Source organism: Bidens hawaiensis, unplaced genomic scaffold (assembly GCF_021521415.1).
Source record: "Bidens hawaiensis isolate Kalapana, Puna unplaced genomic scaffold, B.hawaiensis_p1.1 tig00037572_1, whole genome shotgun sequence".
Lineage (NCBI taxonomy): Eukaryota > Viridiplantae > Streptophyta > Magnoliopsida > Asterales > Asteraceae > Bidens > Bidens hawaiensis.
The window spans coordinates 30,759-58,031 of record NW_027496553.1 but is presented as its reverse complement, the minus strand read 5'-3'; the positions used below and the strand labels follow the sequence as shown (position 1 = coordinate 58,031).

At 35.8% G+C, this 27,273-nt stretch overlaps 4 protein-coding genes across 7 annotated transcripts; 3 read left to right on the top strand and 1 right to left on the bottom strand.

Annotated features, from left to right (window-relative positions):
• Window positions 1-114: 114 nt before the first annotated feature.
• Window positions 115-3,352, top strand: LOC143589450 (uncharacterized). 3 transcript variants are annotated; one of them, XM_077070206.1, is made up of 9 exons: window positions 115-449; window positions 566-610; window positions 700-762; window positions 840-893; window positions 991-1,053; window positions 1,133-1,192; window positions 1,287-1,424; window positions 2,568-2,630; window positions 2,719-3,352. In XM_077070206.1, exons 1-9 carry the CDS (start codon window positions 258-260, stop codon window positions 3,136-3,138), a joined length of 1,098 nt encoding a protein of 365 aa, XP_076926321.1. In that variant the 5' UTR covers window positions 115-257; the 3' UTR covers window positions 3,139-3,352. The 3 variants fall into 3 exon arrangements, with proteins under 3 accessions (XP_076926321.1, XP_076926319.1, XP_076926322.1); XM_077070204.1 differs by having other exon boundaries at window positions 116-449; window positions 2,535-2,630; XM_077070207.1 differs by lacking the exon at window positions 566-610 and having other exon boundaries at window positions 116-449; window positions 2,535-2,630.
• A 144-nt stretch (window positions 3,353-3,496) lies between these two features.
• LOC143589451 (uncharacterized) lies at window positions 3,497-6,737 on the bottom strand. Of its 2 annotated transcripts, XM_077070209.1 has the most exons (4): window positions 6,304-6,737; window positions 5,484-5,607; window positions 4,683-5,368; window positions 3,497-3,961 (listed from the first exon to the last, which is right to left on the bottom strand). In XM_077070209.1, exons 3-4 carry the CDS (start codon window positions 5,007-5,009, stop codon window positions 3,614-3,616), a joined length of 675 nt encoding a protein of 224 aa, XP_076926324.1. In that variant the 5' UTR covers window positions 5,010-5,368; window positions 5,484-5,607; window positions 6,304-6,737; the 3' UTR covers window positions 3,497-3,613. The 2 variants fall into 2 exon arrangements, with proteins under 2 accessions (XP_076926324.1, XP_076926323.1); XM_077070208.1 differs by having other exon boundaries at window positions 4,683-5,607.
• A 14,521-nt stretch (window positions 6,738-21,258) lies between these two features.
• On the top strand, window positions 21,259-22,746 carry LOC143589460 (anaphase-promoting complex subunit 11-like). The gene is made up of 3 exons (XM_077070216.1): window positions 21,259-21,377; window positions 21,465-21,583; window positions 22,434-22,746. Exons 1-3 carry the CDS (start codon window positions 21,286-21,288, stop codon window positions 22,550-22,552), a joined length of 330 nt encoding a protein of 109 aa, XP_076926331.1. The 5' UTR covers window positions 21,259-21,285; the 3' UTR covers window positions 22,553-22,746.
• Window positions 22,747-23,499: 753 nt separating this feature from the next.
• LOC143589459 (histone acetyltransferase TAP1-like) lies at window positions 23,500-26,607 on the top strand. The gene is made up of 8 exons (XM_077070214.1): window positions 23,500-23,648; window positions 23,718-23,794; window positions 24,323-24,383; window positions 24,457-24,640; window positions 25,269-25,368; window positions 25,500-25,609; window positions 25,742-25,835; window positions 25,909-26,607. The coding sequence occupies exons 1-8, from the start codon at window positions 23,626-23,628 to the stop codon at window positions 25,986-25,988; spliced, it is 729 nt and encodes a 242-aa protein (XP_076926329.1). The 5' UTR covers window positions 23,500-23,625; the 3' UTR covers window positions 25,989-26,607.
• Window positions 26,608-27,273: the final 666 nt, after the last annotated feature.

Sequence of the window (27,273 nt, the reverse complement as noted above, 5' to 3'; positions counted from 1 at the left end):
TTTAAGAGATATGAAAGGTTTATTATTTCATTAAACGTTTAATGTGTTGTGTAAAACAATTGAGAGTTTTTACCAAATATATGAAATGAGTGTAGATAGCATAGCATTTACAAGTTACATTTCTGGATTTTATCTTTCTTTATTTGTTGTTAAAAGTTACAATATATATGAATTTGAATTGAATCCTTGTGCTGGTGAAGAGGTATTTGCATAAATTATAATTCCGTCTTTTCGGTTCGGTCTCGGAATTTGAAGTAATGGAGAATGAAAAGAAGAAGAGAAATAAGAAAAAGAAGAACAAGCAGGCAAAAGCAACTGCATCTGCTGCTGCTGGTGGTGGTGAATTAAACAATCATGCAAATGCGTCTAAGAACCTCAATTCTGATAACTCAGATGTCCCGAAAACAGTTGCAGATTCAGATAGAGACTCCATTAGTGGAACCGAAACAGTAAGATTTCTTGTAATAACATTTGTGTATCATATACATACATAAATATATACATGTGTGTGTGCATATGTATATAAAGCCTGATTTGTTGCTGCTTTGAAATTTTGGCTACGCAGTCACGCTCGGTTGAGGCTGACAAGTCCTATTGGTTAAACAGAGAGGTAAAAACATGTTTTAAACTCAATGCATTTGTTAATATGTTTCTGAGTCAGTGACTAACAGCAGTTAATAATATTATTCATGTTTACAGGCTTCTCTAGAACAGAAAATAAAAGAATTACAAGAGCAATTGGACATGCATGCACAAAGGGAGGTAATGACCAATTTGTTTTTGATAAATTGATATTATTGTTTATCTTTCTTATGCTTTATGTTGATACATGTTTACAGGCTGATCATCTTTCACAATCATGGAAAGAAAGAAACTTATGGCATCATAAAGAGGTGACTCTAGTAGCTATAATAGTTGTGATTAAAGCTTTTAACTTTACTCCTAAATAACTTTTCATGTATCTGACAAAACTTGTGATTTGCTCACTAGAATGAGCTTGAGGCAAGAGTTTCACAATTACAAACAGAAAAACACTCCTGGCTTCAAAAAGAGGTGTGTTGAGATAATTATTAATTATTTTAATAATTGACCATTAGTGTTAAAATAATTATGAATTTATTTTTTGTTGCAGAACTCTGCAGCAGCAACACTAGCCACTTTGAACAAGGATAATGCAAAGTTACAAGCACGGGTACGTTACATACACATCTTTACAGTCTAAAAAATGTGTTTTGTGTAACCTGATATGATTAGTTAAAACTTAAAAATAAAGCAAAGTCTTGCAGGTGATCGAGCTGGAAACGTCTATAAATCATATTTCCCACCAAAATCAGCAGCTGAAAGAACATGTTTCGGATCTTCAGTTAAAGATTCAGGATCTTGAGAATGCTGTAGCTACCCATATATCTGCTGAAAGGACAAAGGTCTGTTTAATTCTTTCTTTTTTATTTTTTTTTATTTTACCACATCAATAGTTATCAGGAGTGTAAACGAGCTTGAGCTTGAACTACTCGAGATCAGTTTACTAGCTAGAGGTCCGGCTTCATATGTCGAGCCTGATTAGGCTTGTGAGCCTACATGAGCCATTTATTCAAACAAATATAATAATTTTTATTCAATATAATAAATGCAGATTACATAATAGATATTATTTAATATAATAAATATAATAATTTTTATTTTTATTTAATAATGTATACGAGTTTCGGAGCCAAGGGTCTCTCTGGAAGCAACCTCTCTGTTCTTTGGAATAGAGGTACGGTTAGCCTACATCCCACCCTCCCTAGACCCTGTTTATAGCATTGCTATTTATGGGATCTTACTGGGTATGGTTGTTGTTGTACATAATAGATATTGACATACTGTTACATATGTAATTATGATAAAAGTAACTAAATAATATATATTACAGATATATACTAAACTATTATATATGTATATAAATAAATTAATTAATTAATTAATATTAAATGAGCATATCAGCATAGCCCCGAGCGAGCTTGAGCTTGAAAACTTACTAACGAGCCGAGCTTGAGCTCTGTGAAATTAAACGAGTCAAGCTCAAGCTCAGCTCATTTAACTTACGAGATCTCGAGCTCGAGCTCGGCTTGTTATTAGTTTCACAAGCCCGAGCTTGGCTTGGCTCGTTTATCATTTGTTAATTAGTTTTTTGTTTATATATTTACGTTTAGACCTATTTTAATTTTTTTATATATAACATTATGCATTGGTATTTAGTTATTTTTATCACAATTTCATATATAATAGTTATAATTGTATAAATATATATTTATATGTCAATTAAAAATATAAAAATAATAGGTTAGTTTAAACTCGCTAGCCAACTCGAGCTCGATAAGTGAAGCTCGAGCTGTTGCAATCGTTTATTAACAAAGCTTATTTTAGGCTCGAGCTCGTTTAAGCTCGGCTCAATTTGAGTTTTTAGCGAGTCAAGCGGCTTGGCTCGTTTACACATCTACCAGTCACATACCTTATATGCTGAACTGTTTTATTATTTTTGTTTCTTTTTGTAGCACATTCCCGAATATGACGACATGAATTTACAGTTGGAATCTGCACAAGCACTCGTTGCAAGGTTGCTTTCCGAAAACGAGAAGTTAGTTGAGAAGGTAGTTAGTTTTATTACAGGCGTGTTAACAACTAACACCCAATGATCCAATAATCACAAATTTCAGTAATTATGGTATTTAATTGCAGGTCAACATCTTACAAATCGAACTTGACCAAAAGACTGCAAGCATCCAGTCATCTGATCCGATAATCAAAATTCCCAAATCTGCTGACATGGATGACACTTCAGCGTCTGAAACCGATCCAATTCTATCATCAGCTGAAGAACTAGACACCGTCAGCAACGTGGGCCCGCTATCTGGAATGCCATCAGATAAGCTTGTGAATCATATGAATCCATTGGGTTCTGATTTGAATCAAATTTCTCGAGTAAGTATGGAGTCGGTTGAAATCGTGCAGGTTTCATTGAACGAGAATGACGCCATGCCAGCAACCTCTGTTCCCGAGCCGGTACCTTTAACAGACGCCCCCCTTATTGGTGCTCCGTTTAGGTTGATATCGTTTATGGCGAGATACGTGAGTGGGGCCGACTTGGTTCAGAAGTGAGTTGTAGTTCTAATATATGTAAACCAACAATAATAAATGATGGTTTAATATGATTGTAGCAAACAAGTAGGAGAATTGTGAAAACTTTTGATACTAGATGAGAGGGATAGAGTGGGAATTACATTAAAAGATGAACTATAGATGATACCATTTTTTTTATTTGATGGTGGATTTTTAAGTTATCCATTTGGAATAAAAGACTATATTTGCTCAAGTATGTTTTCTGATGTGGGTTTAATGTGTATATTATCAAATAGCAACTTGATTTTTTTACTTTACCTGTGTAGTGAGTTTACAATATACAAGAGCATGAGCAATGGGGTGATGGCATTTATACTTGCCATAAGGATTTAGATGGCATACTTCCTTTGCATAAGTATTGCTTAGGGATTATATAACTTTTCAAACTATACATGCATTTTAAAGATGCTAAATGAAATATAGCATATGAATTAATGAATAAAAAGAAGACACATCATGGGGCAAAAGGTTCAGGGAGTGACTCAAACCCATTATCAAACAACAGACTTTGATCACCCTTTTCATCTGCACCATGGAGCCAACTCGTGTTCTTCAAGTCTTCTTTTAGCAGCATCGAGTCATACCTCAAGCTCTCGTATACATCCGCACGTCCTAGTTTAGAAGAATACAGACTATTATGTTCTACGGTTATGGGTTTCACTTTGTTATCTAAGTAACCATTTCTTAAAGTTCCATTTTTGGAGTTAACATTGTTGCTTGCACTTGAAGGTTGACTAGATTGAATGCTGTGAGGAAAGAGTGTTGACCCAGGAAGTGGTCGTGCGCCTCCCTTTCTTATATCCTGCGATCAATGTTTTTTTAGATCAGGTTTTGGGTTGGCATATCAAACACGGGTTGTGTTCAGATTGGCATGTTTAATCTATTTAGTTAAACAGGTCGACCTACTAACCAATTTATGACTCGTTTAACACATTTATTTTACAATCTACCAACTCGATTAGCATGCTTATAATGTGGTTGTCACCCGCCAACCCGTTTGACACGTTTAGATAAACGGGTTTAACAAATAGTGTTCGGAGTACATGGGTGCGGGCCGTGCTTGGGTTGAACAATTCAACTCACCAACACGACACAGTTAAAAGTCTTAATCTATTTAGTGAAAATTTTAATCTTAAACCAATTTGTAATAACTTAACTTTTAAACTTTTCTTTTGTCATTAGCAACAATAATGAGAATACTAAAGCTTGAAAAATAAGTGTAAAGATCTATAAATAAATTTATAATATCTCAAAAGTATTCAAGGTGAAAAAAGAATTCTTTTCAAGTAATTAAAATTTTATATTTAATAGAATAAGTAAAAATAATATGTGTTTAAAACTGATTAAATCAGATTTGCTTGATGGAATGCTTTTATTTACTATGTAAAACATCATTTATTATAAAATTCAAATATTTAGAACTTCAGAATATTATAACCAGTAGTATTTTTGTAACTATAAAAGTAGTTCTTTTCTATATAATAATTGTAACAGAACAATTGAAAAAAGAGTATGAGTAATACCATATGTTTTATGGCCATGTCAAGTGATTTCTTAGAAATATTCCTTCCAAACCCTGCACCACTCTCTGAACTCAACACCTTTACAGGTTTTCTTGTAACTGATTCAGCCACATGCCCGTTAGCATGCAACCGCCCCCGTCCAGGTGGTTCTGCAAGTCTTCCTCTAGCGGCAACAGGCGAAGGATGTCTCCTTGTGTTTATACTATCCACATTTCCCTCCACAGTCATGGCTGCACCGGGCCTGCACCTACCTGCAGACACAGGCCTTTCGGGCAAACAAGTTCTAAGATTTGGTGGCGCCTCGTTTGGAAAATCAGGAAGACTCATGGGCTGGGCCCAGGCCCGGGCCCGTGAGACAGGAGAGCTTGGCCTGGATGCGGGTCCCACATTCCGGTTATTAAAAGAATGTGTTGGGCTTCTACTAGTTGGAGTTGATGGTCTAATGATTCTATCAATAGTCGTGGTGAGTGGGCGGCTTTTAGAAGGCGTTGGGCGGGAAGATGCGGTGGATGGTCTGGCTACTGATGGTGGACGGTTAGTTGGCGTGGACTTATGTAAGATGAGACGGAAGCAGAACTCGTGTTTAGAAAATTCGAGTTTCTGTTTGTAGAGATTGATGGGCGGGTTACTGAACTGCTTCTTGTTGGTCTTGAAATATGGTTACTTTCAGATTGAGAAACAAAAAGCTACAATTGAAACAAAAACATTGATGAAAATAAAAGTAATTCAAATAGTGTGAAGTTAAGTTTGTGACATGTGACATGTAGAAAATATGTTGTAAAAAAAGGAGAAAAAATCTACCCTTGAGGTTCTATTTGTTGAGGCTGATCTAACTGAAGGATTCCTTTTTTGAGAAACAGACTTTGGTTGAGATTCTTTTCCATTTGAAGATGAAATTTGAGTTGTTTCTGGTGGAGTTAACAGCCTGTAACCATCATGGTGGTTAGTGAGCTTATAATCAGGTGCAACTACAAGTATGGGTGTGAAAGAAACCGAAATAACGGAAAAATTCAAACCGAGACAAAAACCGATGGTTTGGTTTTTTATGCATTTGTAAAAACCAAGCTTACTTTTCAGATTTGGTTTTGCATGTAATAATTACCGAATCAAACCTCTAGATTTTTATTTTTTATGTTAAGTAATTTATAAGAATTTAATAAATATGAAACTCAAATATTTTTGACCAAATGTATAATAATCAATTAGTTCATAATTAACAAAATTATGTATACCTAAATTCATTATTTTTGGCCTAAAACTCTTTTTCTGCTAAAAATTTTCAAGCTCAAATGGCAAAAACCAAAATATCGAAACAAACGAACCGTACACACCCCTAACTACAAGCACAATATGGCAATATGCTAATTGCTAAACTGTAAAAACCTATAATCATCATAACTCTTTAACAAATTACCAATCAAATAATGCAAAAACAGGTGAAGTGATCATCAATCATTAATCAAGATTTAAAATCATTTAATCTGCATGAATTACATGTTATTTTGCTAGGAAATAAGTTAGGTAGATCTGAATTTAAGGCATAGGTACGTCACATTCAATTGTTAATTTTAATAAATTAATAATTTGACATGAGAAGTTAGTTTGTAGACAACAATATTACCAGTCATAGTCATGCTTTCCTCCTTCATTAGATGAAAGCATATAATATAATATTATGCCTTTTGCTGCAGGTTTTGTTGATCCGGACGAAAGCCGCCTTTCCGATCTCACCTGCACTGGTGAACATAGAACAAACACCAGCATCATATCAACAAACATGCATTTATTATTTATCAAACTTTACAACTAGTCATCAGAGTTGAAAGCAAATTTAACGAAAATATTAGAAAAAATGACGACGTGTGCATTTTAATCTCCAAAGTAATCAGACATGACGCCAAAAATACATAGATATTCATCGACCGCATTGAACGTTCATCGAGATCTAAATGCAAACAAGAGCTTGTGAGTAGTTTTTCATGCTCAAGCTCGACTCGTTTACTATTTATTAATTACTTTTCCTATATTTATAACTATTTTTATATACTTTTTCAATTATAATTTTTTTATATATCATAATATATTATTTAGTTATTTTTACATAACATTACATATATTAATTAATAATTATTTATTAGCATATATATATTTTTTAAAAATTATATAAATGACAGGCTTAACTCGATAAGTGAAGCTCAGGCTTGAGCCGGAAAATACATGGATATTCATCCACCAACTAACCGCATTGAAGGTTGTTCGTAATTGAAATCTAAATATCTGATAACTGATTCATTCAGGTGACTGATTAGCAGAGAATGAAGAATAGAATAAAATTAGCAAGCACGTATGACGATTGACGTATGCATCAAAACTCAAAACTAGTAATTAACGTTGAAGAAATCATCATCATCATCATCCATTCAAAAGCAATTTTAACGAGAAATTAGCGAAAAATGAATCGTTATAAGTGAAAAGAATTGAAGTGAGGAGAAATGGAAAACGTACAGTCGGATGATTCATCGGAGAAGAGATTTGTTGCTAAAATCACTGATGACACGGCGGTGAGATGTTAATAATCCGGTAAACCTGTGGTTCCGATCCATTCTTATGATTCACCAATTGATCTTGAGAAACAGAGCGAGCCGTAAGCTGGTTGAGGCCATGAATGAATATGTACGCGGACGGAGTGTATTATTAATATTTTACGGGGCAAGTTCTACGTGACTTTACGCCTTTTAGGCATCTCACCCGTGACCGAGTGAGTGTATTATTATTATTATTATTATAAGACGTTTATGAACTATATTGATTATTGACAGCTTGTGTATTACCATGTATATGCTATTTATTGTGTTTTAAAGAAGCTTGTGTGTAATCTGTTTTTTAAACAAGTTCGTGTTTGAAAAATTGACATGATTAGTTATTGGGGTCGTGTTAATGTCTTGCACCCACATGCCACAAGTAATTGTGTCTTATAAAGTTGTGTTTGTGTGTTTGAATTTTAAGAGAGGTATTGAACACTATTTCTAACGTATTGTTATATTAAAAAAAACGAAAGTAAAGATAGAACGAAATAAATAATGTAGATTGTTTTGCATGCATACGCAATTTATAGTATCATTGTGCATAGATATCTTCCCTATAATACAAACCATTTAAAGTATAATAAGTTTATACAAAATCTTAAACAAGTGATCAAAACACTTAAACTAAGAAGTTTTAAAGTGTTGAGTATGATTACTCGTTCCTTTGGTGATTAAAATTGTATGTGATAGTTGTAACAAGTAACAACCCCAACTACTTTTACGTCATAGTGGTTGCCTTATTAATAATTTTTTATTTTGGTAGTTATATATTCCAACTAATTCTACTCCAAACTAAGTGTATTTATGGTTTTTTTATTGGAATAATAAAGCCAGTAAACTATAATATTAACTTATTTTTAGAGATTTTTTTTTATCATAACAAAACATACAAATCAATTGTTGATCTAACATAACCATCACTCTTTATATATTGATAAACCAATGAGTTTACGGTTACATTAGTTAAAAATTCATTATAATAAACAAAATCCTTTTAGCTTTATTTGATGCAAACACGTTCTACAATATACATGTAATTATTGTATAAGAGTAAAAGATGAAACCAGGATGGTTTATGTGACCGTACCGACAAAAACGTTGCCATGTTTTTGGTCGATACCCACAAAATTATTCCAATTGAGATGAAACTCCCGATCATCTTTGAACCACATGCACAAATTATTTTTGTGGCAGGGTGAGCTCGGTACCGGTCCTAAAAATTAGATCATGACTTTTCCAAAAATTTAGTACCAGTATCGAAAATGATTGGCACAACATTGGCGAGCAAACCATAGCATCAAATGGGCGCCACTCTTGATAACCCTCTCTCGCCATTCCATTCACACCTAAGAGGACACACAAATGTGGGGTCCACCCTTATTTCAATATGTAACCCTTTTTTTCTAATATTTTGGTTAACTCATCTCCCTCCATAACATTTGTATTTTAGGTTGGTTAGTTAATGTGTTTTTACACACGTGACACTAACGTGGTGTCACTTTTCGTTAACTAACCTCCTTCCACACCACTTATTCTATGTCTATTGGTTTTTAGACCATGTGTAGTCGTAAAACTCCACATCCAGGGGTTATGCGCCACGTGGCGGCCAGTCAGAGTTATGGTTTTGTACAAAAAACAAGTGTAGTCATAAAGCCTCCATAACTTGGAGGGGGGCGGTGTTTCCAGAGTTGTACACTTGTTTTTTGGTGCCATTCTCAGCGTTTTATATACAACGCTTGCAAAAATGAAATCAACATAACGCAAGGGGGGCGGTGTACCCCCCGCGTTTTGGTTCACAACGCTGGTGGCAAAGCCACCACTACGGGTGGTCTTAGGGGCTAGAATCATAGAGTTTAAGCTGACCTATACGTAATATTATAAAAATTAATTGAAACCATGAAATTATCAAAAGAGTCAATTTAAAAAAATAAAAAAAAATGGTGAAGCATCTTTTACCCACACATATAAAAGATAGCTTAAGACACAAAGTTTAAGAGTGGTGGACGTCTTCCTCGCTTACACTTATACGTTCATAAGTTATATGTTTCCGACTTTATATGTTAGTACTTTGTAGTGCTATATTATACTGTCTTGTAGTACGTTTAGACAATAATAAATGTACAAGACAAAAATAGTAATATATTCGTCATTAATATTCTTTGAAATTTGGTAGAAGAAGTTTATTCGCGTAATAAGTATTAGCGAGAGGTACAATCATGTCGGTACTTGAATATACTTGAATACCAAAGCATTGAATTCTAGTAGTTGGTTTGTTTGATGGATGTGATAACTTCAATACCATGGTTTTTTTAGTGAGATTTAAGTTTCCTCTAAATTAATAAATTATTATCTTTTTTTTCTTGACATCAAATTCACACACACTCTTAAATCTATTCCTGAAATTCACCTAATACTTACTTTGTGAGGCTTGAACTCATACCATCTTATGTTATTATTTTACATATAAAAACAGATGGATCATTTGTTTGGTACTTGCAAGATCACTTTTGAAAGTGTGGATCGTTGTAACTATATGACTGGATTTATAGCCGGTTCAAATATCTCCATTTCGAGGATTCTAACTTGGCCTGATTTTGTATATCTTCTAGGCAAGAAGAGGGTTTATTCATGTTATCATTTTCACAACATGATGGGTGATCTAGAGACTTTGAAATAATCGTGTTTTTTTGTCGCGCAACGAAAGGAGAAAATACCCTATCTTTGATAATATTGCTAATTATTTGTTTTGGTGATTAAGTAATAGAGATAGTAAACTTATGGTTAGTTGGTTGGAGTAGATTAAAAATCATCGTCTTATCATGTAATTAACTCTTATTTCTTTTCTAGCATTTTTCTAGCTTTTTATTAACGGTGGTATTCAAAACAATATATAAAAAGTTGTCATGTAATTAACTCTTGTTTTAGGTTTCTGATCCCATCTTTATTAGAATATTATGTTTGTATGGCAAACTCAAAGGGTCAAGATGGCCGGTTACCCTTGGATCATCATACTTCATTGAATTTTCGTTAAAAGAAATACGAGTTTTGTAAGAATGGTTAATTGATATATTCTATTAACTGATACAATCATTATATACAAATATGTCTCCATAAATCAAGGAGAGAATAAATCCTTTCTAAAATACAAGGTTGACTAAATATATATTATTATTTGCTAATAAGTTTTGACCCTTTAGGCATAATCGAAAAATAGGATAACTAATGATAATCATGACTAAAAAGTTATGAATCCGTCGCTAATAATGAATTAATGAAAAGTATTTAAAAAAAGTAAGAGGAAGAATTATAATTTAGAAAATGACTATAATAAGCCACACAAAAGAAAGTCTTTCAATACATGAAAACCAACTTGGGTTCGTAAATCAATTTGTTGTGATAAATCCGATAGCTCACATATCACCAAACCCAATAATTAAGTTTTAATAAAGTTTTATGTTATAAAACTAGTTTGCTAATTATAAATAACTATTATAGTTAATATTATTTAATTTATATTTTTTTTCAAATCTATTGACTTTTGTGTATATAAATTAATAGATATAATGTTTACGTCAAAACGAAAGACAAACGAACAACAAGCTGTATCGTGAGATTTTTAAATAGTAGGACTATAATTTTACAGGAGGACTAACACTCTTCTCAAAACTAATTTATACAATTTATAATCATAAGTTCATAACCTTCAAATGCAATTATGAACATATTTAAAATAAACTACAAACAAATGGTGTTTGCCATTTTTGTCTAGTTTGAGGAGTTTTCTTGTATAAAATGACCTTTTATATGGCCTAGATAAACCTTAAGTACTTAAATGATAAATGTTAAACCAAATAAAAGCATCTACACATCATCTTCATGTGTTTTTATGCATTTAATATTTACTTGACCGTAACCCTACCCCCGACTCCCTCCCGTAACCCTACCCCCGACCGCCGCCACTATTCCCTCTCACCGGAAAATCCTCCCCTCCACCTCACCTCAGCCACCACATCTCACCTCAGCCACCACATCTCTCTTCCACCACACCTCTGCCAACACACCGGAAAACCCTCTTCCACCACACCGCCGCCACTCTTCCTTCAGCCACCACAACTCACCGGAAAACCCTCTTCTCTCACCGATTACAGTCGCCGCCACCGTCCCAGCCGGAAAACCGGCTCTCCGCCACTCAGCCACCACCACATCTCTCCGGGAACTCCCACCTCAGCCACCTCCCTCCACAGTTGCCGCCCCGACCCAGCCACTCAGCCACCACCCTCCACAGTCAGCCACCACCCTCCACAGTCGCCGTCCCGACCCAGCCGGAAAACCGGCTCTCCGCCTCACCTCAGCCACCACCACATCTCACCGGGAAAACCGCCCAGCCTCCAACCCTGCTGCTTTGACCACGATCCTCGGCGGCATGGATTCAGAAGAATGGGAACATCCACGTAATCGGAAAGGGAAACGGAATGGTCATCAGGCTCAAGGTAATAACAAGGTTTTATCGAAGTTTTTTGTCTCAAATCTTCCCCCAAAGTGTTCTTCGCAAGACTTAAAAGATGTTATGGGTAGTTTTGGTCGTTACGAAGGTTCCTATATAGCTAGGAAGCTGGATAAATGGGGCAAGAGGTTTGCTTTTGTATCGTTTTCCGAGGTGAAAGATGTCAATCGGTTGGGAGATGAGTTATCATACGTATGGATCGGTTCGTATAAGTTGTTTATTGCGATTGCTCGGTTTGTGGATGGTGGGAATCTACATAGACCCGATTCTGGTAATAGGAGGAAGACGGCTTCGGTTCCTGTTTATAGTCATGCAAAACCTAGTGGTCAAACAAAACCTAGTTCCGAAGGATCCGATAGGAATGGGGTTCCCTATGCATCAGTTGGTAATGGGCGTTCCTTTGTTGATTCCTTGTTAAATCGGAACAAAGTAGATGAGATTAAGGTGGATGATTCGGTGGAACGGTTTTCTCATTGGAAGGGATGTGCTCTTACGGGGAGGGTGGTGAATCTTCACACGTTAACGTCTCTGAAAAAGTTGGTTCGGAAGCATGGTTGGAGATCATTAGAGATTAAGTATCTGGGAGGGCTTTCAGTGGTGTTGGTATTCTACGTTAGTGGGGATAGGGATGCCTTCCTGAATAACAAAGACAAATGGTCAGACTGGTTTGAGTTTTTAGAACCTTGGTCTGATAGAAATGGAGTGGAGGAGGGTCGGATAGCCTGGCTCCAAGTTCATGGGGTTCCGGCTCAGTTGGTGTTAGACGAGGTATTCGATTTGATTGGAAGCAGATTTGGCAAGGTGGTTCAATCGGCTTCCTTATCAGGTGATGAAAACAACTTATCGTATACTCTCATCGGTGTGTTGAGTAAAGAGTGCAAACGGATTGTGGATCGGGTGGACATTAATTGGAGGGGAAAAATTTTTAAAGTGTGGGTGGATGAAGATGTAGGGGAATGGATACCGGAATGTGTAGTAGAGTATGAAGAGGATGATGGTTCCGTTTTACCGGAGGAGGATAAGTGTGATGATAATATCGTGCAGGATGAGTCCCATAATGTGCATCGTGAAGAGGGCGAATGTTCTCAAGCTAATGAGTTTTCTGTCAGGGAACATGTTGTTAATGGGTTGGATGGTTGTGTGAACGATAATTCTAACGTGATGGTCGGTGAATTTTCGAACTCTTATGATCTTTCTAATGAGGAGGCGGTTGAGAATGGTAACGTTGATAGTACTAATGTTTCTGTGTTGAAAGGCAAGGGACATAAGAAGTTCAGACGGAAATCTTTATTTTCTAATCGGAGTGGGGGTAGTGGTTCTAGGGAGCGTCCTAAGAAGAGACCAAGGGAGGATAAAGATATGTTTGATCTTGATAGGTTTATCGGTATTATGCACGTGCCTTCGGATGTTACTAGGGGTAACGAGACAGGTGTTGAAGGAGTGTTCTTAACACCGGATCTTAACAAAGGGATGTCTACTAATACGGAGGTGGTTCGAGACATCGAGGGAGAGACTGCGGAGGCCTCGATGAATGGTAGAGGTATAGATCCGGTGCAACACCAAGGTCCGATTGAGGTGGAGTTGGAGAAGACCATTGAGCTGAGTAAGGCGTTAGGCGTTGAGAATTTGCAAGATTTTGTTTCTAATGTTAAAGAGGTTCTTGTTTCCGAAGGCTATCAAGAAGGTGTTCAATGAATGTTTTTTCTCTGAACATTCGTGGGTTAGGGAGTTCTAGCAAAGCCGATTGGATTCGAGGTCTTCGAGTCCATCACGAGGTTAGTTTTATTGTCTTACAAGAGTCGCAATTTGTTTCCTTGGATTCTGTGGATGTGGGACGGTTTTGGGGTTATGGTGAGTATTCTTTTGATTGGGTTCCTTCATCTGGAAGGTCGGGTGGGTTATTATCGATCTGGGATTCTCAAGTCTTTCGTATGGAAAGGGTGGTCAAGAATAATAATTGGCTTCTAGTTTCGGGCACTGTGAAAGGAAAGAGGAGCTCGTATCATATTCTCAATGTTTATTCTCCTCAAAATCTAGTTACTAAACGAGCTCTTTGGGGGGAAATTCGTGATTTGATCGAGGAGGGTAATGGGAGGTGGATTGTGGCAGGAGATTTTAACTCGGTTCGGTGTGCTGAGGATAGGCGGAATTCTTTGTTTAATGTGGGTGAGGCCAATGAGTTTAACGACTTCATTGATGATTCGAATCTTCACGAGTACTCCTTGAAAGGGAGGCGTTTTACTTTTGTCGCAGGAAATAAATTAAGCCGTATTGACAGAATCTTCGTTAATTGGGATTTCTTTATGGAATGGCCGTGTGCGGAGTATATTTCTCTCGAAAGGAATAAGCCGGATCATAGTCCGTTGGTTTTGAAAATTGGTTCTTCCAAGAACTATGGTCCCAAACCGTTTAGGTTTTTCAATTCATGGCTTGGTAGAGAGGATTTTGGGACGTTGGTTAAGAAGACGCTTGTTGATGGCTCGTTTCATGGTTCTCCGGACGCGAGATTGCTGTATAAATTTAAAGCTTTGCGTGCTGCTATCACTAGATGGGCGATCGATTGTAAAGCCAAAGAAAAGGAGGAAAGGGTTTTATTGGAGCAAGAGTTGCGTGACTTGGACCAAACCTTGGAGGTCCGGGATTTGTTGGAAGAAGAGACATGGTCTTTAAGCGAAATTAAAAGACGGCTAGGCGAGTTGGATAATCATTTTTACCGGGATTTGAAGCAAAAGGCTCGGTGTAATTGGGCGATTCATGGAGACGAAAATTCTCGATTTTTTCACGGTTTTATTAATAAACGTAAAGCTTCAAATTATTTTCCGGGTTTGGAAGTGAATGGGGCGTGGGAAACAAACCCGGTTCTCATTAAAAAGGAAGTTTTGCGATTCTTTGCTGGTAAGTTTAAAGAATCTATTACACATCGGCCTCGGTTGATTGGATATGGGTTTTCGGTCTTGTCTTCGGTGGAGGCGGATTTTTTGATCAGTGATTTTTCCGTGCATGAGATCAAGAAGGCGGTTTTTGATTGCGGTGGTGACAAAGCTCCTGGGCCGGATGGTTTTAATTTTAGGTTCATTCGGTTTTATTGGGAGTTGTTCGAGAAGGATTTTGTGGATATTCTTGATCATTTTCATAAGGTTAAAAGTTTTTGCTCGGGGGTTGGTTCGTCTTTTATCACCTTAATTCCTAAGGTAAACAATCCGTCTTCTTTGGGGGATTTTAGACCGATAAGTCTCATTGGTTGTATTTTAAAGACTGTGTCGAAGGTGTTAGTGAATCGACTCAAAACGGTTATGAATATGATTGTCTCAGAACATCAGTCGGCTTTCTTATCCGGGAGATATATTCTTGATGGCCCTTTGGTGGCTAATGAGGTTATTGCTTGGGCTAAGAAGAGGGAAAGAAGAATTTTTATGTTCAAGATTGACTTCGATAAAGCCTTTGATAATGTGAATTGGGAGTTCTTGTTGTCGGTTCTTTCTCAGATGGGTTTTCCTTCGGTTTGGTGCGATTGGATTAGTGGTATCTTGTTGGCGAGCAGATCGTCTGTTCTTGTTAATGGGTCTCCTACATTCGAATTTGGATGTCATAAAGGCATTCGTCAAGGTGACCCGCTATCGCCTTTTCTTTTTATTATTCTGATGGAGGCTTTTTCAGGTATGTTGAAACAAGCCTGTGATATAGGTGCGTTTCATGGTATTACTCTTCCTAATGAAGGTCCTACTTTATCCCATCTTTTTTATGCGGATGATGCTATGATTATGGGAGAGTGGTCTTCTTTTAATTTTGATAACTTGAAACGTATTCTTCGCATATTTTACTTGTGTTCGGGGCAAAAGATTAATCTCCATAAATCAGTGTTATTTGGAGTAGGTGTAGAAGATGGTGAGATCGATATCCAAGCCGGTTTCATGGGTTGTAAGCCGGGTAGAATCCCGTTTTCTTATCTAGGGATTATGGTTGGCGCTAACATGAATAGGGTGGTTAATTGGGAACCGGTTGTGTCCAAGTTCAAGAAGAGGCTATCTAAATGGAAAGTTAATTCGTTATCTATGGCTGGTCGGTTAACCCTTATTAAATCGGTGCTGGATAGTCTTCCCACTTATTATTTTTCGCTTTTTAAGGCACCCAAGAAGGTTACCAATGATTTAGAAGCTTTGATGAGAAGGTTCTTATGGGGTGGTTCGGATGAAGTGAGGAAGATGTCATGGGTGGCTTGGGAGGTAGTCACCAAACCTATAAAAGAAGGGGGTTTAGGTATCGCTCGTTTAGAGGTTAATAATCAAGCGCTGATTACTAAATGGCTTGGGAGATTTCTAAATGATCAGCACGCGATGTGGAGAAGAGTAGTGTTGTCTATTCACGGGTCCTCGCGCTGTTGGGGGCTTGCTCCGGTTAATAATGGAGTTCCCGGGGTTTGGAAGAATTGTGTTATGTTCTGGAACAAATTTAAGGTTGATGGTGTGGGTTTTAATAGAGTGATCCGGGCCACAGTTGGGAATGGTCGCCAAGTTCGGTTTTGGACGGATTTGTGGTTGGGTTCGGCGCCGGTTATGGACAAGTATCCGTCCTTATATGCGGTAGAAAAACATAAAAATGTCTTGTTAGCTGATCGGTTGGTGGTCACTGGATCTTCTAGTCGCATTGTGTGGGATTGGCTTAGAGCTCCTTGCTCCCAACAGGAGGTGTTCGAGAAGCAGGAGTTGGAAGATCTCCTTCAAGAGGTGGTGATGGTTGACCGTGAAGATTCATGGTCTTGGGCGGTTGGTAGCTGCAAAGAGTTCGAGGTTTCGGCGATTAAAAGATGGATGGTGCGGTCCGTTGAGGATGCTGGGAGTTCCAGTTTCCAATGGAGCAATTGGGTCCCGAAAAAAGGTAATATTTTTATGTGGAGGGCCGTTCTGGATAGCCTTCCAACCAAGCAGGCTTTAGCTAGACGTCATTTGTATTGTGATGATCATAGTTGCGCTTTATGTGAAAGTAATGAGGAATCGCTCGAGCACTTGTTAACCGGGTGTTTCATTTCTATGGCCGTTTGGAATGCGATTGGTTCATGGTGCAACATCCCTAGATCTTTTGTTTTTCATGTCAATGATTTGGTGGAAGTGCATAAGGTTTGTGGTGCGACGGGGAATAAAAGATTGATTATTCATGGAATTGTCATCATTACTTGTTGGAGGATTTGGCGGGCTAGGAATGAAAAGATTTTTTCGGGCAAGAACACTAAGGTGGCAGAAATGGTTGCGGACATAAAATCTTTGGGTTTTCTTTGGTACAAAAATAGATCTAAGATAGGGGTAGTGGATTGGAAAAGTTGGTGTTTATTTGATGTAACGTGATCGTTGGTTTTGGTTTTTGGTTTTCAGCGTCTTTCTCCGTCTTGGTGATAGTCGTTGGTTGTGTCTGTTTTTAATGAAAGTCAATTTTCAAAAAAAAAAAAAAAAATTTAATTCTGTTTATATTTGTTTGGTAGATAAAATAATTTCCATCTTTCACATACCATAACCCCATAACTATATGCATTTAATTTAGTTAAAGTCAGTTTATAACTATGAGAACCCTACAAAACATGTGTACATTTTTTTTTGGAAGGGTATGACTGGTTTTAGTACAATGCATTTGAGAGGGAACTAAATAAATCACTATTATTCATTTCTCTTTTGGATTAATCTATGAAAAATATCCCTACCTGAAACAAAAATAAAGTTTCCAAAATATAAAAAATGACAATAGCGACGGTAGTGGTGGCGGATGCGGTCGTTAGTGGTGGCCTCGAGAACATAAGGTGAAAGAATGAAATGAAAAAAAATTAGGGAATACGAATAAATGTTTTTGATATAATGGAATTACATGCGTAATCGTTAGTTTCATTAAAATAACCAACCAAACAATTATTTTTCCATTCATATTCTATTCGGCATGTCATTTATGTATAACGAATGCTAAGAATAATCCATGTAACTGTATTTAGAGGTGCTCAAATCGGGTTTTCTAATACCCAGTTCCGGGTTTGACAGGGTATTGGGCATACCCGGGTCGGGTTCAGGTCCGAGTATTATCTAAAAACCACACCCTATGCATCGGGTTTAGAACCGTATATTTGAATACCCTATTTATAGGTATTGAATAAACCTTGTTTTTGGTTTTTTTTTCCAGGTATTTTTCGGTAAAGATTAGGTTTTTTTTAAGGGCTACATTTTTTTGGGGTATAGATCGGGTATTGGAAAACCCAGTTCCGGGTATGAAATTGGTTCCGGTTTTCGGATGTTACTGGGTACAAATCGGCTATATTTCCGAGTACGGGTGTTGATATTGAAATGCGTACCCTATCGTTTCCTACGAATAGGACCGGATACGGGTTCAAATAGTAAAAACCCGGCTATAAAAAACTCGGTTCCGGTTCCAGGTGTTTTTTTCTTTTTACAAAATAATAAGTTTGTTTTAAATATTGTGGGCGGGCCATGAGCAAATAAAAGAAGCCCAGCCCCAAAGGCCGAAACTAACGCCATAGATCGTCTTCTTCTTCGCCACCGCAAGTCCAGAGTTTGAAAATTTGAAGGGAGGCTTGTTCATTTCATCACTACCTAATCATCGCCGTTACTCCTTCGTCTGACTATAAACGCTTTGAAATCCAAATATTCGATTAACCATCTGTTAATCAGGTTAGGGTTTCTTATCTTACAATTACATTGACTGGTCGAATGTATTACAGTTTAATTACAACCTGCTCTTACTTTCATATTCCATGCTTCGTTTGCCCATATCGCAAGGCCGGACCCAAGGATTTAAATAAAATGGCCTGTATACAAAAATTAGTTTTATTTATATGCTATATGAATAATGTATATGGCTGTTGAATTATGTGGATGGATACTTGGTGCTTGCAAGTTTATTCATTATTTGTAACTTTATAGTGTTGGCTCGAGTTAGTTTATTTCTTTGTATGAGTCTTTTTCTGTCTTGGTACTGATTCTAATTATATGTAACATGCTCTGCTACATTTACCACTAGCTGTTTATTCCACTCCACCTGGTACTTTTTCCATTTCAATTTAATAGTACAAATAATTAGAATTGATTTATGAATTGAGTTGTCGGTTTATCACTGGACTAGTATGCAATCTTGGTAGGTAGCCATTGGCTGATGTGTCATGGTGGATTAAGCTTTATAACTTATTCAACCCGTTTTACCTTTATATCATTTTTTTACCATTAGATCTTGACAAATCTAGCTCGTTCACCGGTTTTCTTTTTATACAATTTTTTTTATGTTCAACTCGTTTGAAAATTTTAGCCCTTTGACCTGTTTCATTTGTTAACAGGAGCATTCTGTGTGAAATCTGATCTTTACTTGATAAAAACCTGAATCAGGTACTTTTCTTTATTTCTTGCTGTCTATTTTAGCTGTTGATATATGCTCGATGTGTGTTAAGTTGTTAAAATGGTCTTTATGTATAATATTCAACAAGAGCTTTGAGCCTTTGCTATGTTTTTGTCTCAGTTTTCTTCAACATATTTTGGTTTTAGAGTTAGTGGACTGTGAGGCATTTCAATTTTCTTATGTAATGTCGGTGCTTTAAAGTGAATGTTTTTTATTCTCATTATTTTTCAATTAAAGGAGAAATTGGTTACTGAAACCGATTTGTTCACTACAGGTTATTTTTGACTAACTTTATATGGATTTTTTTTTTCTTAAATTGTGTACCCATATAAGCAAAACAAATACGTGCCATCTGCTAAAATGGTAGTCGTTTGAAGCAAATTAAGGCAACTGCATATGAGTAAACCCATAGAAAGTTAACTCGTTTCTTTTAACATACAAGAGCTTGAGCTTGGTTCTTTTCGAGCTTTATTTCTAAAGCTTGAGCTTAGCTTGTGAGTAGTTTTACAAGTTGCATCTAGGTTCGTTTATTATTTTAATTAATTTATATACATTTGTATTTCTTTTTACATATATTTTAATTTTAGTCTTTATTTATGACATGATATGTATTATTTTGTTATTTTCATCATAAATTTATATACGATGATAAAAATATATGTTTAACATATTAAATAAAGATTAGACAAACAATAGGCTTGTTTAGGCTCACGAGCCAGCTTGAGCTCGATAGGTGCGCAGCCTCAATTACATATTCATTTATAAACACTCACAAATGCTTTTCATATGGTAAAAACACACGAGTAAAAATCATCACCAATTTGGCAATCTGTGTATTTGTTACAGTTATGAGTTATATCATGTTGGGATTGGGAATAGGCATTTGTAAGTGTGAACTTGAATTTGTAACAAAGCCTATTTCTTGATGTAAATTGTCATCTGTAACAAGTAAATTTTGTGGTGTTCATTGCTGATAAAGTATGTTTTGTGTTTTGGAATGAATTGGTGATTTTATGTATGTAAAACAAATGTGTGTGAATTTGTAACAAGTATCATTCTTACTGTTCATTCTTGATACCTATCTTATGAATATGTAAATATGTACCACAGAATATACTTTATCAACAGTAAATGCTACAAAAATCGTCAACTCATTCCAAACCACAAAGTTTACTTGCGATTCATATCTCAACTCTGAATGGACTCATTCAGACCCTAGCCAAACAGCCCCTAACATTGTATATCTGGAGATAGACTTATTACAAATTCAATGTGGTAACATATTCACGAATTACCTAATACCAGTGGCTACTTGTTACAAATTTACAATTGTCGCAAATATACAAATTGCTTTGCTACAGATTACCAAATTTTAGCTGTTTTGCACAACCAAATTGGTGATGCTTTTTTAAAGGCTTGCAGCCTGTGTAGTTTTTAAAGTAGAAAAAGAAGCGTCTCGAGTTTAGAATGTAGTTTGGTACTTTGGTTTACTATATTTTGTAAAGGTTAATTTATTCAAGTAATATCAAATTGTTTCACTATGTTTTTTTGGCTACGATTTAATGTAGTTATTATGGCCTGACAAGTTTTGCCCAGAAAAATTGCTTCCAACCATGAACAAGCTATAAGACATTTAAAAGACATTTATAATACTGTTTATAGCATTTTAACTTTGTACATTTACCACCTCCATCACAAATACTGATTATTCTTTTAATTTCTCAAGACTCAAATGTTTAGGTTTTAACATTGAAACTGCTGTAAATTTTCTGCTTCTTATAATTCTCATAATAGATGTTGTAAGTTAAGATTTTTATACACCGCCCATATTAAAGAAAATGCTGATGTCCATATATTTTTGATATCTGTGTCGTAAGTTTAGAATTTTACTGGGTTTGTTTGTATCATTGAAATAGACAAATGAAACTTTAATGATCTTTCAATACCATGATAACTGAAATTTGTCTTTTTTTTTAATTACCATGCTGATGTAACAAACATAATTTTTTTGCCAGTTGTTAAGGAGACATGAAGGTTAAGCTTTTGCGTATCCTTACCACGTTACTTGTACATTTCATATTGTTAATTTTTTTATGTGGCAATATTATTTACCAAAATTCTACATTATCACTTGATGAAGCAAATTTGTTCAGTTAATATCTTGCCATTTATTGTTGCTTTTCTTAACCAACTGCGTGTGAAATTTTGGTGGATCTACAAAACAGAGTATGTTTCTCACCATTAGTTTCATTTGTTAATGTGGCTTATTATGGATAGGAAATCAAATTGTCATGTGTGTCGTGTGATGTACAGGTGGCATGCAGTAGCTTCGTGGACATGGGATGCTCAAGATGAAACATGTGGGATATGCAGGATGGCTTTTGATGGTTGCTGTACCGATTGTAAACTCCCCGGTGATGATTGCCCTCTAAGTAAGCTATTTTCCACTTCATCTTTCGGTGTTTTCTGTTTTGTACTACTAGTTTTCTAACTTATCTCTTTGCAATTCTTGATACATAAATTACATGACCGGCTAGGCTGGTGCAATGAGTGGGTTGGGTTGACCCAAAACTTCTGCTTTTTTTACAAAGTCTTTTAATTTTTTCATAAAAATTAGCGTTTTCATATTTATATAATATCATTAATATTCTGCTGTAATGTTTCTATTATGCATTCTGTGTTGGTTTAATATTTTGTACATCAGAGTGTAGCTTTCAGTTTTACTTTAAACTTCACTGGTGGATGTTAATAAAATGCATTTTTCTAACGGATTAAAACAACAAAATGGCCATGCTTATAGTTGAGTCTGTTGTATAATGGCATTAAGTAGAGATGTATAAGTAGATTTATTGCCAGCAATAGGCCTTTGACCCAATGGTGTTAATTTGAGGCAGCAAAATGAGCAGGTGTGTAATGGGTTAAAGTGTGTGCAGGCTGTGTAATATTTAGTACGGGTCTAAACGGGTAGATTTGATCTGTAAGCAACTTTTTTGGCCATTTTTAGTGTGTCAAATATAAAAAGGTTAGGAGGCTTTATGCATATAAAAATACATGCTTTTGATTCATTTTTCTATTAAAGGGTTAGGGTTATGATGAGTTCAGGTCAAACCAACTGTTTCAAAAAATGCATCATTTTCATTTGGTTTAAAACAGATTCTGTCCAAAAATAAGAGTTGGGTTAAAACGGGTCATTTTAACAAAAATAGGAATGTTGAAATAGGTTAAAATGTCGTTATCTTTTGTATTAGTTATTAACGAATTTGATTTACTGGATTGATGCAGTATGGGGTGCTTGCAATCACGCGTTCCATCTTCATTGCATTCTGAAATGGGTGAATTCACAGACTCCCCAGGCACACTGTCCCATGTGCCGTAGAGAATGGCAGTTTAAAGAAGGGTGAGTTTATACGTTCTCCTCTAGCAGCATGAAGAGTCGAGCTTCTTGCATATGTCGTTTTCTAAAAGTACTGTGTTATTATATCCTTCCATATTCAAATGTTGTCCATGTAAACCAACAAACATTATTGTTTGAAATGTGTGAATTAGTGCATGTCCGATGTCTTCAGTTTTCTTAACATCAGTATGATTATAAGATGGCCCCATAATGTTGTCCAAACATACTCTTACTTTGGGGTTGAGACAAAAGATGAACCGGAAAACTTTAACAAAAACTATGTACATCTACTCACAATTCACAATATGTTGCATCTAAAGTAAAACAAAATGCAATGATGTGTTCATAGAAATCAAAATTTAAATATATAAACTATGGTAGATGAATCCTTTGAGAAATAACCTCATGCCTACAAGGTCTCTTGATCATCCTCTAGCCAAGCTCAAGGATGCTTAGAATGTGTAGATGTACATATGCCTAATCGTAAATCGCTGGAAATAACTTGGACCACAAAGACATGGATGGAAACCAAATGCCCCCATTGCCCCCTAAGGTGTCGAAATCAAACCCGACCGACAGTTGTAGGATGATGGTTTCATATATTGAGGCCGATGATCAATGGCGGCAGCAATAGGGTTTTGAACGGAGACCTTAACGATCCAATTTGATGAAGAGAGAGACATATAAGAGAGACATAGTAAACGGAGATGAAGATCCAATAAATCAAAAAAGTTATAAAGATAGCTTACAACCAACATTTGGTTTTTAATATATTGTATAATAATTATAGTTAGAATGGTTTAAATCTTTAATAATGTTTAAAGAAAGATTTAAAATTTTTAAGAAGTTAAAACAAAAGACAGATAAAATTGTATTTAATTTAATTGTTATATAAATATAATAATAATGGCATTTGTGTGTTGTGTAAAGCCTGACCAAACCAAACCAAACCAAACCAAACCAAACCAAATGGCTGCTGCTTCACCTCAACACAACAACAATAACATTATCTTCATTTCTATTTCTACTCCAACACACATACAATAATAATAATAATAATAATAATAATAATTAGCGGAAATGCAGACATCATCGCCTGCACTGTAAGTTGTTGTTCCTAAATATACAAATAAATAATAATCTATATCTTGTTCTTGTTGTTTCTTGTTCAGGTGTGCCATTGTTCCTGTTGACAGCTTCTCAAACCACCTACCATACCCATCCACTTTCAGTTTCGGACTACCCACAGGTACCTTCCTCTTCACCTTATTATTAGAAATTATTGTCTTTGTTAATTGATTTGATCTGGAAACTAATGTCGTTGACCTAATTCATTATATTCAACTTTTATTTTGTAAAATACTTAACAAGCCTAAGCTTGGATCGAGCTCACATAAACTGGGTAATAGGGTCGGGTCCTGAGAATACCACTAAGCAGGTCCGGGTTGGGTCTTGCACGTCTGACCAGTTTGCACACCCCTAAGCTCGGCTGTGCAGTGTGAAATTAATACATAGAGGTCCAAAAGAGTTCAAAACTTATTAATGCACAACGCTCGTTAAAGCTCGGCAAACCTAAACGATATAGCCATGCAAAGCTGCAGCTCGATAACTAAACGAGCTTTATTTGAGGCTCAAAAAGGCTCAGCTCATTTCGAGCTTTTAATCGATCTGATCTCGAGTAGCTCGCAAGAGGCTCGGATCGGTTCATTTGCGCCTCTAGTTGAAAGCATAATTTGGTTTCTAACGTGAAGTGACTACAATGTGAACATTCTTACAGGAAACAGAAAGCTTAAGCTTTCTCGGTTGCAGGCTGGATTTTGGGAATCTATTAGATCTGGGTAAGTGTAAAATGATTAACTTTAACTATGCATATTTACATAAACTCTGACCAACTTCATTGAATGATCGCAGATTAATAAAGAACAACTCTACACAGGTTATAGAACAGACTTCTAGTTCCCAAGAAGATGAAGAACCTCTTCCCGAGGAATTTGTACTCGTCGAAAAAACGCTACCAGATGGAACAATTGAACAAATTATTTTTTCATCGGGTGCTGAAGTTGATGTATATGATCTCCAAGCCTTGTGTGATAAGGTAATTGTTTACCTACATAAATTGCTACTCGTTATTCAACTTTGTATTATTATTTAATATATTAGGATTGGTTTTGAATGGATTGGTTTGACTTGTTTGCTTTTGAATGGATTGGTTTGGGTTATGTTTTAATATAATGGGTAAAGTAGGCCAAATCAGAAATATTAGCTGATAAAGAAACGGGTCAAATGCCGCCTAAATTGTATTTTTATGCATACAATTAGGCCTGCAAAGGAACCAAACATGAACACCTATCTCGTTCATTCATTTATATTTGTGAACTTTAGTTTACGCTCGTTTAAACTCTTAGGCACATTACAGTTAAGTCTTCTTTTTATTAATTTTTGGGCCCAACATAATGTCTTCACAACTACTTATAATCGGTGTCAGCTAGTTATGTTTGTCCATATACGTTCATGAACCATTCGTTTATACTATTGGCGAACGAATATAAACGAACATGAAAACATGCATATTCTCAACGAACGTACACGAACTATAAAAGCCTGTTCCTCTAATTATCCCTGTTCGGTCGTTTGTTCAGTTAAAGTTATACAAACTAACACGAACACACAATGTAGTATTCCTAATCATATTGAATAACTACTGATTTAAAATAATTAAAAAGGTTGGGTGGCCCCGAAGACCGTTATCAAAGCTAGCTGCTGCACTGAGAAACAGTTACATGGTAGCAACGTTGCATTCGATAAAGAAATCAGCCGGAGAAGGTATATTTTCCTTGAAATATGTAAAGTTTTACTTGTTTTTATTAATTATAATTTTCAGCTGAATTTTACTTGTTTTTAATAAACTAATATTAATGGCTAATCTTAGTGTATTTCGGGAAGTTACTTCACAGAATTAACAGAACCCAATAATGAAAAGAAGCTAATTGGCATGGCCCGTGCCACATCAGATCATGCATTCAATGCAACAATATGGGATGTTCTTGTAGATCCTAGCTACCAGGTATAACTATTTTAGTTGATTAAGTAAGATCTAAACCTTTGGGTGTGAATGAGTTATTATTCGTTTCTTGACGGACTAACTTGTAAAATTGGTTTTTTTGTTAATTATTTTTTTTATAAAATTTTATAATAGGGGCAAGGTCTTGGAAAAGCTTTAATTGAGAAGCTTATAAGAGCTCTACTTCAAAGAGACATTGGTAACATATCACTATTTGCAGACAGTAAAGGTATATGGTATCCTCATAATATTTACAAAGTTAAATAATAAAATGCTAATATAAAGTTTGTTTATTATTGCAGTTGTGGAGTTTTATAGAAATCTTGGATTTGAAGCGGACCCGGAGGGGATCAAGGGTATGTTCTGGTACCCGAGGTTTTAGCACATGGAGTTGCACACAGTATGAAATCTTGTATATGTAGGTTAAATGTTAGCTCAAAATGCATTTTCCCGTGTAAAAGTTTGTTAAACTGCTTAATGTTATTACCAAGCTTTTTGTAACTTTACATAATTATACTTATTGAAAGGTATATTCCAATTGATTATTGGCAACATGTTTCTTGATCATAAATAAGACTTAAGTGGAGTGGCACTGGGCTCCACATCAGCCACCACAGGCGTCAAACACCGCCTCGTCTGGGAGCTTGGGGGTGGGACTTGTTGGCAGGGTAACGGTCTTGAGAAAGGGTGAAGGTGTCTGGGGCCAGATTTCAACCAATTAGAAATAAAATCATGAACTTTATTTTCTTTGATCAGATTTCAACCAATTGGTCAGTTAAACTACTGGACACTGATCACTTTGTTGATCATTTTGTTCCGGTCCAGCAAGTAGTAAGGTCTAAGAGTGTTGCCTTAGCTCTCCTTGATAGGTGTAACTGAACATATTTCATATTCTTTGTTTGTATCAGTGATCAATGGATCAACTCAGTATGTGCATTCAAAGTAATCTGAGTTGAAGGATTGACTTTGGATAATACAATATTTTTTTGTTATTTTTTCAGAATACAATATTTTTTAATTTTTGTCATAATACATTTTGTTTTATAAAATTTCAGAATACAATATTTTTAATTTTTTTTTTATATTTACTTGAAGCTTTAATATACGTATAATTTTTTTTTTAATTGTATTGTCAGTTTCTTTGTAAATTTTATAAACTTAAAAAGTAATTTTATAAATGTTGGTGTTTTAAAACTAAAGTTCTCTTCTAAATCTTTTGTTCTTTTTCGATAATTACAAAACTAAAATGTTTCTATACAAATTTAGTTATTTTAAAATTTTCCATTTCAACCAAAACCTAGTTTTGACCAATTAGCCCACCTCAAAATCTTATTTTGCAACATCTGCGTATAACCATTTATGTAGATTGAAAATATTGGAAAGAAAACTGAAGAACAGTTTTCTAGTGGACATCAGTTGGGAGACAGGGTTAACTCTCAAGACCATATCATAATATGACACAATGGAAAGACCGAATGAGTCATGTGATGTCCATGTGGAGGCGATTGCCCATGGATACAAAAAACAACCTTGCACTCGGGTTTTATGGGCTGGCTTGGAAATTTCTTTTGGCGTGGGTGCGTTTGGTGGGTACTGGGACATAAATTTGGGGTGGGCGTGTGTTGGGTGCTTGTCTGGGTGTTTAATTGGGTCGGTTTTAAGAAGTG